Source organism: Ursus arctos, unplaced genomic scaffold, assembly GCF_023065955.2.
Source record: "Ursus arctos isolate Adak ecotype North America unplaced genomic scaffold, UrsArc2.0 scaffold_1, whole genome shotgun sequence".
Lineage (NCBI taxonomy): Eukaryota > Metazoa > Chordata > Mammalia > Carnivora > Ursidae > Ursus > Ursus arctos.
The window spans coordinates 95,834,301-95,847,852 of record NW_026622763.1 but is presented as its reverse complement, the minus strand read 5'-3'; the positions used below and the strand labels follow the sequence as shown (position 1 = coordinate 95,847,852).

The 13,552-nt window shown below is 37.0% G+C and overlaps 1 protein-coding gene across 2 annotated transcripts in view; it reads left to right on the top strand.

The window, feature by feature from the left end:
• The window catches only part of CUL3 (cullin 3), a 95,748-nt gene that overhangs the window by 56,380 nt on the left and 25,816 nt on the right, over positions 1 to 13,552 (top strand). For both annotated transcript variants that reach the window (XM_026491820.4, XM_057305110.1), the window contains 4 exons: positions 4,765 to 4,925; positions 6,019 to 6,133; positions 7,985 to 8,213; positions 10,908 to 11,053. In XM_026491820.4, coding sequence (XP_026347605.1) covers positions 4,765 to 4,925; positions 6,019 to 6,133; positions 7,985 to 8,213; positions 10,908 to 11,053 — 651 coding nt within the window. The remainder of the gene's footprint in view (positions 1 to 4,764; positions 4,926 to 6,018; positions 6,134 to 7,984; positions 8,214 to 10,907; positions 11,054 to 13,552) is intronic.

The window sequence follows — 13,552 nt, the reverse complement described above, 5'->3', positions numbered from 1 at the left end:
ATGTTAATTTTTGATCAGAGAGTTAAGCTTCGTAGGAAATCATACTAGAGTTTTAGAGATTATCTTTACCATGCCTTTGGGTTGCCCAGGACCAGAGAGGATAAATGACTTACTTAAAGTCATACAGCCAAGTTAGTGGTACAGCCAGAGCTCATATGAAGAATTCTTAACTCCACATCTACTATTTTTGCATTCAAAAATCGGCTGTAACGGATACATCCACTTTAGAAAAGTTTAGCAATTTCCATATGACCTAATACTTCCACTTCTAGAAATCTATCCCAAGAAAAAGAAAAGCATATGTCCACCAAAGGATTGTACCCAAATGTTCATAGTAAGTAGCAACATTACTCATAGCAGACAAAAACTGGACACAGCCTCAAATATCCATCAGCTGATGAATTAACTGTGGCATATCCATACGGTGGAGTACTATTTGGCACTACAGAGGAATGAAATACTGATAAATGTTAACACCATTAATGAACCTTAGCAACTTTATGCTTGGTGAAAAGTCAGACATGAAAGATTACATATGATTCAATTATATTAAATGACCTGAAAAGGAAATTTGTAAAAAGAGAAAGCAGGGGTGCTGGAAGTGGGATTGACTACAAACGGGCTGAAAGGATTTCTTTGGGGTGATGGAAATAGTTCTAGAACTGGATTGTGGCCATGGTTGAACAACTGTAGAAATGTACTATAAATTATTGAACTATACTCTTAAAATGAGTGAATTTTATGGCATATAAATTATACTTCAGTAAAGTCAAAAAAGGGAGAACATTAACAAATTTTCACTGTAAAATTCATAATTTACTCTGAAGATTACGTTATATGTGCCTTCGTTTGTAATTCTTACAGTTAGTGCCCTTTCACCAAAAACAATAAAATCTGACCTAATTCTTTTGACATCTGTCTTAATTAAGAACATTTGGTTTCTTAAGAAAGAGGTTAAACTTACTAATGTCATATGTATGTCATATATGATAGGTATCTGACCCCCACACACCCTACAAGTCCCATAGGCATGTAGTAGAGTTGGAACTTACACTGCTTGCCAGAATTACCAGTATTTTCTATTCTGTGAAACAGCCTGATGCAGAATTCTTTCATTGCTGTTTCACTGCTTTCACTATCTCTTCTCTGTTTTGCTCTTACTAATTGAGCTTTGTATTTACAGAGTCAGTTGTATTTATTTTCAAGCCTGTTTATGCCAGTTGTACTTGTTATTAATACATAATTTGATATTCTGTAAATCAATAAAATGGGGTTAAAAATGACAGAATTTGTTCTTTGGTAAACTAGATTGAATGCTTTAGAAAGACTTGACAAAGGCAAATCACTAAATTTGGTTCGAATTAGGTGTGGGTAATTTAGGGGCGCCTGGGTGGCGCAGTCGTTAAGCGTCTGCCTTCAGCTCAGGGCGTGATCCCGGCGTTCTTGGGATCAAGCCCCACATCAGGCTTCTCCACTAGGAGCCTGCTTCTTCCTCTCCCACTTCCCCTGCTTGTGTTCCCTCTCTCGCTGGCTGTCTCTCTCTCTGTCAAATAAATAAATAAAATCTTTAAAAAAAAGAAAAAAACACAATGATGTGGGTAATTTAAAAGAATGGAGCAGAGATTGTAAAAATCTGGAAGGACTTTTTTACATTCAGATTGCTTCATAAATGTCTCTAGTTCTCATGCTCCCTCTTAATGAAACAAAGTAGAAAAGTTACTTTATTAGGTGAGAGTGTATGTAAGAAAGAGAACACTGAACTCCACTCACAGGATTCATGTTCAGAGACAAAAGTCTTGATATCTCAATGAACATGTAATATGTTTTAATTTAAAATTTTTAAGATGCAAATATGTATATTTGTTTCTCTCTTTTACCACCTGTGTTCAGTTAAGCAGCCAGTTAGTGGTTTTGATCACTTAAGGTGAGAGTGCTACTGTATATGGTAGTATTCAAAACTAAACATCAAATTTATAAGTAATTTATGCAGTGGAATAATTATTTTTATAATAAAAAAGATTCGTGGTTCTTTTTAAATTTTTAGATTTATACCAGATTTTATTGAATGCATCTTGTTTCATGCTGAAAAGTAAGGCTCCTGGGTGGCTCAGTTGGTTGAGCATCGACTCCTGGTTTGGGCAGGTAGTGATCTCAGGGTCATGAGATTCAGCTGTATTGGGCCCCACGCTCAGCGGGACCCTGCTTAAGATTCTCTCTCTCTCTCTCAGGGCACCTGGGTGGCACAGCAGTTAAGCGTCTGCCTTCGGCTCAGGGCGTGATCCCGGCGTTCTGGGATCGAGCCCCACATCAGGCTCCTCTGCTATGAGCCTGCTTCTTCCTCTCCCACTCCCCCTGCTGTGTTCCCTCTCTTGCTGGCTGTCTCTATTTCTGTCAAATAAATAAATAAAATCTTTAAAAAAAAAAAGATTCTCTCTCTCTCAATCTCTCTCTCCTCTGCGTCCTGTCTGTCTCCACCCCAGTCAGGGAAGACACAGAATTTAAGATCTTGAGGTGGACGTGTGAAGCCTAAGAATTTACTGGAGAGAAAACACCAAATGGAGGATGACCCCAGTGCTGCTGGAGGGTGCAGGGATGGGTCCTGGAATGGGAGGCCGCAACAGCTTCCTCACAAGCTTTGGCAGCCTGTGGTTGAGGGGCTAGGGCTGAGTCCAAGGCCGTGGAGCTTTCAGAGGCAAGGCCCAGACAAGAAGTGGATCCCCATCACCAAGCTGAGCTGCCTGGTCAATGACCTGGAAATCAAGTTCCGAGAGGAGATCTGTTTTCTCCCTGCCCGTCAAGGAATATGAGATTATTGACTTTTTCCTGGGGGCATCCCTCAGGGATGAGGTTTTGAAGGTAATGCCCGTGCAAAAGCAGACCTGTGCCGGCCAGCAGACCAGGTTCAAGGCATTTGTTGCCATCAGACATTATAGTAGATACGTTGGTCTGGGTATTAAGTGCTACGATGAGATAGCCACTGATGTCCAGGGTCCATCACCCTGGACCAAGCTTTCCAGTGTCCCCATGTGGCAAGGCTGCTGGGGAACAAAATCGATGAGCCCCACACTGTCCCATGCAGGGTGACTGGCCGCTGTGGCTCTGTGCTGGTGTGCCTCGTCCCTGCCCCCTGTGGCACCTGCATTGTCTCAGCCCCTGTGCTCAGGAAGCTACTGATGATGGCTGTTACTGATGACTGCTCCCCCTCAGCCAGGGACTGCACTGCCACCCTGGGCAGCTTCGCCAGAGGCCACTTTTGATGCAATTTCCAAGACCTACAGCTGTTTCACCCCTGACCTCTGGAAAGACTGTGTTCACCAAGTCTCCCTATCAGAAACTCACCTGTATCTTGTAAAGACCCACACGGGAATCTCCATGCAGAGGACCCAGGCTCCAGACGTGGACACCACATAGTTTTATACAAAGGAAAAAAAGTGAAAACCTGTTTAAAAAAAAAAAATTACCAGGGAGTCATCTGTGAAAATTTTGAACCTACTGAATTTGATGCACGATCTTGAAAATGTGAGCTTGTGCCAAGATGATACAGAATGTAGAAATGTGAGCAGTGAAGATACTAATCGAAGAGCGGCTTTCCTTGTAGCCATGAGGGGTGTGCCCTGGAGGAACTGAATGGAGGAGGGTTGCAGGAGTGACGTCACATGAAGGGAATGCTACTCCTGGAGAATTTAGTCAGCAGTTGTTGGTCGGTGCCATTTCAGTTGCATCACTGATACAGCTGAGCTTCTGTTTATGTTCATCTGGTAGCTTTGCCTGGTGTTGCTTGTAATGACAGTGTTCCTTATAAAAGTTCCAGAATCACAGTGTGCAGTGGTTCTTAACTGGTTTTGGATCATAAATGCCTTTAAGAATCTGGTGAAACCTATGGGCTTTGTTTCCAAAGTACTTTTGCACCAGCAAACTACACAGTAATTTTATAATTTTGGAAGTTCAGAGACCCACCGAGGCCCAGATAGGTCCTGGTTAAGAACGGAAAGGAATTCTGTTACTAATCCTTTTGTGAATTAAAAACTTAGTAGTTTTATTCCAGTGTATTTTGATGTAAATGTGGATTTTCATATAATGCATAAAATAGGACTTGTGTAGCCAAGAATTCTGGATTATATGTGCTCTGTAAAGTGAGACACACTTCTAATCCAGTTGGCAAGAATTTGAAAATAAGATGACTACAAGTAATCTGTTTGAAATGACAGTAACTAGGTGTTTTAATTATGTAATACTTAGTGCTGCTGTATTATAGGCATTAGAGCCTCTTAATATTTACCAGTAAGCAGTCAGCTTAAGTTACATGGATCTGTATTTCATTCGGCTCTTAATTGTACTTCAGAGAATATGATCTTTAAGTATAGTATTTAAGAAAGTAAGAACCATGTTCAGGCGTGGTATGGCTCTGGAGAGAAAGGAAGATGTGTCTACCTTGCTGTCTACCTTTCCCTGCTTTCTGCTCACCTGCCTTTCCCTGGGTAGGGTGCTTCCCCCCCCACCACCTTTTTCTTCAGGTTAAATGGGTGACCACTTATAGCCAGTTGTTTGTAAATTATACAGTTGTAAACTGTAAAGACTAACTTTTATATAGTTTGGGAGGTGCTAGAAAATTCCATGGTGCTTAAACTAGTTTGAAGTGTTTCTCACCTGAAAAATTGGCTGCTTCTAGAATGTTGTTCTCTGTATATTATTGTAGCTCACAGTGATTGTTTTTATGTTTGCAGGAGTTGTGCTCATGTTTCTGTGATTTTGTTTTCACCGCAGGACCGTGTATATGTACAACAAAATAATGTGGAGAATGTCTACAATTTGGGATTAATTATTTTTCGAGATCAAGTTGTACGTTATGGGTGTATTAGGGATCATCTACGACAAACGCTTTTGGACATGATTGCGAGAGAGCGGAAAGGAGAAGTTGTAGATCGGTATAATCATCTTTTTATATTTCAGTGTTTGGTTTTTTAGTGGTTATACCTTGAGAACCGATATACTATCATAATCTTATTACAATAAATAAAAATGTTATTGTCCAGGACATTATGAAAATCTTCAGAAACCTTTTCACAATTAACAGAGTTACTTAGGTTTTAATTTAAAAGCACACGTCTAGTGTTAAAAGAGACCGACCATCCTGAGCTTTTATTTAATATACTTTTAAAAAACAAATCAGCCATTAGTCTTCCTTTTTGGTTTTCATGTGTTTTTTATGCTGGCATTTTATTCCTTTTTTGCTGTGTGATAACATTTTTTGTTCTCTTTGTCTTTTTCTTTAAAAGGCTCTGGGCTAGCCTTCATTCTTAACACATTGGAAGAAAAGTGTTGAACATAATGTATGATGACTAAGAACTCTCGTGCCCCTTCTGTTAGGTCACATTGCCTCCCCTTACATGGTTGCAGTACCATTTTTGTGACTGCAGCTAGAGCTTTTTGAAGCATGGAAGACTGCTTTCTCTGTGTGTCTGTACTGAGAGCAGCTATTAGAGGAAGACTCGTAAAGTTCTTTCTATTTCAGCTTTGGTGCTTGGGCAGGGTTGCCCCAAAGCCTTTGCATGTATATATATTTTTATATATATATTTGGTTGCCCCAAAGCCTTTGCATTTATTTATATATATATATATATATATATATATATATATATATATATAAAAATGCCTTGGGGTAGCTGTGTGTTGTATCCATGTCAAGCAGTATAGCCTCCTTCTCTCCTTATTGCTTTCTGATAAATCTTTTCATTGTCTGTGTTTTTAACTACACAGAAATATTTAGACATTTTAAGTGTATTTTCTTTCAAATTTTAAAGTTCTAACAGTATGAGAACAACTTGAGATAAATGGCTGTATAGTCAAGATACGCTTTCTAATTAAAATTTTCTAAATTCTTATGTTAAAAATGAGTTGCTTATGGGAGCTGGGTTACTGTGGAAAAAAAGTTCTTAAAGTCTTTCTAGCTACTTCTGTTGCATTTTTTGCAATCTTTAATACAACTTGATTATCAAGTGGTTTAACTTTTTTTGACAGAGGCGCAATAAGAAATGCTTGCCAGATGTTAATGATTTTAGGTCTCGAAGGACGATCCGTCTATGAAGAAGATTTTGAGGCTCCTTTTTTGGAAATGTCTGCAGAATTTTTTCAGGTAATCAGTGAAGATATAAATAAATGCTCTTTTAAGATATTCTCAAAGTTTGATTTGAACATTTGGCCTTCCTCTGCTGAGGCCCTTTGGGAAGGAAGGGTGCAAAAAATACCCTTCAGACTACCTGCTCCCCATGCTCACATTCTAGGGAAGGAACCCATTGGAAAAAAAATTGTGTTTGGACTTAACACGTATGATTTTTTAAATTGTGTTACAAAACATACAAACTTAGAAATGACCTTAGTATTTTATTATATTTACATGTTACAAATTATTTACCGTAAATTCACAGGCAATGCATCACTAATAAAGTCTTACTATTCAGGCTTTTGGTAGTATTAAGGTACTAGTAAAATAAGTACAGAAATATGCGTGATCTCATGGTGCATATATATTTTAAAGACTGCTGAGGAAATTAAAGGTCAGTAAGTACAATTGATACAATTTTGAGGCAGTATAACAGCCCAGAACCAACTAAATTGCTAAAAGTGAAGTTAAACTAGTACTAATTTGTAATGAAATTAAAAAATGTAAGATAGTATTAATAAGGTAATGATAACCAGGCACCGCCCTAAAAACCTCAACTATAGTAGGAGCTTTGTAGTGTTAAAACAGACTTAGCTGAATACTAAGAAACTCCAGTAATAGACTTTTTAAAAAATGAATGAATACAAAGTTGTAATAATCTTTAATAGTTCAGTAGGTCATTCGTAAGAGCCATTCGATGTATATTAAGATGGAACTCGGGTTTTGGTGTCATTTACACATAAAGAAACAAAGAATGGACTTGCTGCCTTTTTTTTTTTTTAATTAGTTTGTAGCCCATCAGAAAGACCTTTGAGGCCTGCACTGATGAACCTGGACCATGCTTTATGAACTATTAATTTTGTCATGTAGGAGGCAGGCTATATTTTCCAATAATGCAGCAACTGATGCTATTTGACAATATTTTTACCTTTACATTCGTTTTAATTTCCTTCATATCACTGTAGACCTACTAGACGATTAATTGTTAAGATTTCAAAATGTGCTGCAGTGATATGTATATGCATGTGCATATGTACATAACGCATACTATTTTTAACAGTGAGTGGAGACATGGTCTCACCAGGAGTTTTGTTTGGTGTGTTAATGTCTGTTCTTAGAAACTTTATTCTCAAGGATTAAAACTACTTTTTATTAAGAAAGTGGGAGGTATTATTAAATTTTATACATAGTTAATATATCAACATGTCTTCTGTTTTCTAAATCTTAGATGTATTAGTTAATCCTGCTGTCAAATAGGTTAAAATCATTTGGATTAACATTTATAATTTAGTGGAATTTCTGTAAGGCTGGTGTTAGCAGACAAGATTAAGAGTTACTTAAAAACTCAAAACTTCATTGTGTGTGTGCACACGTACTCCTTTGAGATTGGGAGTGGGGTGGCAGTTGGACTTTAGTAACTAGCGGTATGTCAGCAAAACTATGGTAAACACGATGAATCTTTCTAGGCATAATTATACATTAAAACAAATCAAAAAAGAATTTTCCACTCTGACTTGGGGTCAGATACTTCATTGTATATTTTTGACCCTTACTGGCATGTGCTTACTTTTTCTGCTATTTGAAGTACATTGGCAAAGTTTGAAAAACACTGCTAAAGGATAATGTATTGATTTATCTTATGTGATCAGTGCTTTAAAGGATGTAACTCAGACTATGTGAATATGTATGATAAGAAACTATAAAATGTTAATAGTGCTTATGATAATTTAGTTTGTCTTATGATAAACATTATAGAAACCCAGTTAAAAGGAGAAACACATTTTGCTTCTATGTTTAAAAAAAACTCATGCTTTTTATTTGCAGATGGAAAGCCAGAAATTTTTAGCAGAAAACAGTGCTTCAGTATATATAAAGAAAGTAGAAGCTAGAATTAATGAAGAAATAGAACGGGTGATGCACTGCCTTGACAAATCAACCGAAGAGCCAATAGTAAAGGTGGTCGAGAGGGAGCTCATTTCCAAGCACATGAAAACCATAGTAGAAATGGAAAATTCTGGGCTAGTACATATGTTGAAAAATGGAAAGACAGAAGGTAAGTGTCAGCAATTGAAATATAATGAAATCATTATTAATTCTTAGGTTCTTAGTAATTTTTTTAATTTTCCTATAATTAAAATAGATTATCAATGTCAGTCTTAAAGTTGTGTGTGTCATTAATTTATTAACTGTTGTTACTTTGATAGGATTTAAGAGTAGAGCTTTACACTTTATTAATGAGGATTTTTGGCGTTTCTTGTTAATTGAACGGCTCTTTTTTCCTTTCATTTTAGTCTCCTCACTTTTTGTGTTTTTCTTAGCCGGAAGTCTAATATTCCTGTCCTTTTTGTAGACAAGAGAGTTGGACTCTTCATCACCACATACTCTCTATGTGATTTTTTTTTTTGTGGTTCTTCTAAGATGTGACATTCCAGTCATGAAATTTCTGTAGGCTTTCCTTTGGGAGTTAGTTGTGATAAGGGGCTGAAAATGCAAAAGTAGTGTCTTTCTTGTGACATTTCAGATAAATTAAGTAGATTGGTTTTGGGAGCTCTGAAGTTACTTCAGAGAAAGGAGAATTGCTTTATAAAAGTGAAAGTACACAGTTTTGAGATAACTGTAGCATTCTTATTGGCTATTTACCCTTTTTTTCTAAAAACAGTGTTTTGTGATTTCCTATGAGAAATTATAAATAAAAGAGTAGTAGTCATGTTGTCCTTGTTTTCAAGTTCTGAAGTTTTACTTCAAAACTACGACTTTAGAGATCACTGATATGCTATTAAAAAATAAACAAACATGCTACTCTTGCTATTTTCTTGCTTCTTAGATGGTGTCTTAAGCAGTATTTTGCTACTTACTTCTTATAAAAGAAACACATATTGCCCGTTGAAGTTAAGAGCTTGGCAGAGAATGAAAAACAATTTTTAAGTGAACAATTTAAAGGAGAAGGGAGATATAAGAGGAGAGAACAGTAAGATGGTAGGAAAGGAGGTTGTTTTCTATGCTTCCTTTAGTGTAGTCCTTGCTTTGTGTTTTGAAATGCTTATATTTCTGTATATTTCTTCCTGAAAGTTGTATATAAATTTGTTGTTTCATTAAACCAGAGAAAGTTACTTTTTTAAAAGACCCTTCTTGGGGTGCTAGGTGGCTTAGTCGGTTAAGCACCCAGCTCTTGATTTCGGCTAAGGTCATGATCTCAGGGTTCTGGAATCAAGCCCCACATTGGGCTCCGTGCTCAGTGTGGTGTCTGCTTGAGATTCTCTCCCTCTGCCCCTCATGCCACTCATGCTCGTGCTCTTTGTCTCTCTCAAAGTAATTAAAATCTTTTAAAAAAATAATTTTTTTGGTTATAATTTGTGCCAAATGTGAGAAACTGTAAGATTTGCTGTATGTAGTTTACTTTGGACATATATTATTGCTGAAAACTTATTTTTAATACAATTTGATTTTGAAAGTCACTGAAACAATTTTTAGAAGCCCTTTTTGTAAAACTTGCTTCTAAGTATTTTTTAAATGCATACAACTTTAGTTTTAGGATCTAGATAGCTGTTAAAATGCAGTCCTGGGTACGTAAATTATAGCCCATCAAATGTGGCCCACCAACAGTTTGGTTAGGGGGAAAAAATTCAAAAGAAGAATGATATTTCATTGCATATGAAAATTACATGAAGTTTTAGATACCAGTGTCCTTAAAGTTTTATGGGAGCACAATCATGCCCATTCATTTCTGTGTTATCTGTGGCTTCTTTCTTGTTACAGTGGCAAAACTGAAGTAGTTGCAGCAGAGACCATATGGCCCACAAGTGTATAAAATATTTACTCTCTGACACTGTACAGAAAAAAATTTCCCAGCCCCTATCTAGAAACTGGTATTCTAACTCCATTTTCAAAAGTTCTCGGTCATAAAGCTTTTTTAGATCATTGTACAGTTTTGGCATAGTCTCGGTAAGTTCTTATTTCAAAGAAACACCAGACACATGGGAAAGCAGATTTTAGCTCCACATTTTAATCTTGTGAAAAATGATATAAAGAATGGACAGAATCCAGAATTACCATTCTAAGTAAGAATAATCTAGCGAGATAAACCAATTTTTAGAATACAGGTATTGGCCTAGGAAATCACCTGGGAAATATTAGAGATTGCTCTGAGGAAAATACTAAGGAATAGCAATATATGCTAAAAGTTTCATATAAACTTTGTCATGGTGTATAATGAAATAAATTCTAGTATATTTTATTTTATTTATTGTCATATTTGAGCTTTGAGATAAACGTACCCAAAAATACCTGTAAGATACTTAATTGGTTTTTATATTTCTTTCTTATTATGTTGACTACTAATTACACGATAATTAAAGTTCTTCTTTGGTAGACATTGTGTAGTATTACTGGGTTCTAGATTAGAATTGTATAGGAACTCAGAGCTGCAGTGTTCATTTTTTTGTGGCTTTTTTGTTAATGCAGTAAGGGCATCTTCCATGTAAACTAAAAGGTACTGAGACATTTTATTGATGCTCTCAAAGCATCTTATCTGAAAGCTGTATTTCATAAGTTGTAATAATAACCATTAACTAGCCTAATTTATTTCCTTTTGTCTTTCTTGCTGGATGTTTTTTCATAATTTTTCACATGATCAGCAAGTGGTAGTGATGGAAAAATAAGCTTAAGTTCACAAATCAGAATAAACAGAGATTCACATTTTTCCCTTAATCCTTAATGTAGTCGATTTGTATGTTCTTTCTGATTGCAGACCTTGCTTGCATGTACAAGTTATTTAGTCGTGTGCCAAATGGCTTGAAAACAATGTGTGAGTGTATGAGTTCCTATTTGAGGGAGCAAGGTAAAGCCCTTGTTTCTGAGGAAGGAGAAGGAAAGAATCCTGTTGACTATATCCAGGTAAGCGAATACAGAAGATTCTCTTTAAGTTTGTGATAAAATAATTTTGACACATGGTAATAAAAAGATCACTTTTACTAAGCTGTACGTGTTTTGTATTTTTTTTTAATAATAATATTTTTTATTATGTTAGTCACCATACAGTACATCCCTAGTTTTTGATGTAAAGTTCCATGATTCATTACTTGCGTATAACACCCAGTGCACCATGCAATATGTGCCCTCCTCAATACCCATCACCAGCCTAACCCATTTCCCCCCACCCTGAAGCCCTCAGTTTGTTTCCCAGAGTCCATAGTCTCTCATGGTTCATTCCCCCTTCTGTTTACCCCCCCCTTTCTTTATCCCTTTCTTCCCCTACCGATCTTCCTACTTCCTATGTTCCATAAATGAGTGAAACCATATGATAGTTGTCTTTCTCTGCTTGACTTATTTCACTTAGCATTATCTCCTCCAGTCCCACCCATGTTGCAGCAAATGTTGAGAATCGTTCTTTTTGATGGCTGAGTAATATTCCATTGTATATATGGACCACAGCTTCTTAATCCAGTCATCTGTTGAAGGGCATCTCGGCTCCTTCCACGATTTAGCTATTGTGGACAATGCTGCTATGAACATTGGGCTGCATATGGCCTTTCTCTTCATTCTGTCTGTATCTTTGGGGTAAATACCCAGTAGTGCAATGGCTGGATCATAGGGTAGCTCAATTTTTAACTTTTTAAGGGACCTCCACACTGTTTTCCAAAGTGGCTGTACCAACTTGAAATCCCACCAAAAATGTAGGAGGGCTCCCCTTTCTCCGCATCCTCTCCAACATTTGTTGTTCCTGCCTTGTCAATTTTTGCCATTCTAACTGGCGTAAGGTGGTATCTTAGTGTGGTTTTGATTTGAATTTCCCTGATGGCTAATGATTTTGAACATTTTTTCATGTGTCTGTTAGCCATTTGTATGTCTTCATTAGAAAAGTGTTCATATCATCTGCCCATTTTATGATTTATTTGTTTCTTGTGTATTGAGTTTGAGAAGTTCTTTGTAGACCTTGGATACCGGTCTTTTATCTGTAGTGTCATTCACAAATATTTTCTCCCATTCCGTGGGCTGCCTCTTAGTTTTTTTGACTGTTTCCTTTGCTGTGCAGAAGCTTTTTATCTTGATGAAGTCCCACAAGTTCATTTTTTCTTTTGTTTCTCTTGCCTTTGGAGATGTGTCATGAAAAAAGTTGCTGTGGCCGATGTCAAAGAGATTGCTGCCTATGTTCTCCTCTAGGATTTTGATGGATTCCTATCTCACATCAAGGTCTTTCATCCATTTGGAGTTTATCTGTGTGTATGGTGTGAGAGAGTGGTCAAGTTTCATTCTTTTGCATGTAGCTGTCCAATTTTCCCAGCACCATTTATTGAAGAGACTTGTCTTTTTTCCGCAGGATGTTTTTTCCTGCTTTGTCAAAGATTAGTTGACCATAGAGCCGAGGGTCCATTTCTGGAGTCTTTATCCTGTTCCGTTGGTCTATGTGTCTGTTTTTGTGCCAGTACCATGCTGTCTTTGTGATCACAGCTTTGTGGTACAGCTTGAAATCTGGCAGTGTGATGCCCCCAGCTTTGTTTTTCCTTTTCAGCAATTCCTTTGAAATTCGGGGCCTTTTCTGGTTCCACACAAATTTAAGGGCTGTTTGTTCCAGTTCTTTGAAAAATGTCATTGGTATTTTGATCGGGATGGCATTGAAAGTGTAGATTGCTCTGGGTAGCATAGACATTTTAACTATGTTAATTCTTCCGATCCATGAGTATGAATATTTTTCCATCTTTTTGTGTCTTCAATGTCTATCAAAGTGATTTGTAGTTTCTAGAATATAGATCCTTTGCATCTCTGGTTAAGTTAATTCCGAGATAACGTATGATTTTTGGTGCTAATGGAATGGTGTAAATGGAATGGATTCCCTAATTTCTCTTTCTTCAGTCTGAGCATTGATTTTGTATCCCGCCACATTGCTGAATTGCTCTATAACTTCTAGTAGTTTGGGGGTGGATTCTTTTGGGTTTTCCATATAGAGTATCATGTCATCTGCGAAGAGAGACAGTTTGACGACTTCTTTGCTGATTTGGATACCTTTTATCCCTTTTTGTCGTCTGATTGCTGTTGCAAGGACTTCTAGTACTATGTTGAATAATAATGGCGAGAGTGGGCATCCTTGTCGTGTTCCTGATCTTAAGGGAAAGGCTTCTAGCTTTTCCCCATTGAGAATGATATTTGCTGTAGGCTTTTCATAGATGGTTTTTATGAAATTGAGGAATGTACCCTCTAGCCCTACACTCTGAAGTGTTTTAATCAGGAAAGGATGCTGTATTTTGTCAAATGCTTTTTCTGCATCAATTGAGAGGATCATATGGTTCTTGACTCTTTTCTTGTTGATATGAGTTATCACACTGATCGATTTTAACTTTAATTTTCTCAATGAAAAAAGAATACATGTAGGGGCGCCTGGGTGACACAGCGGTTAAG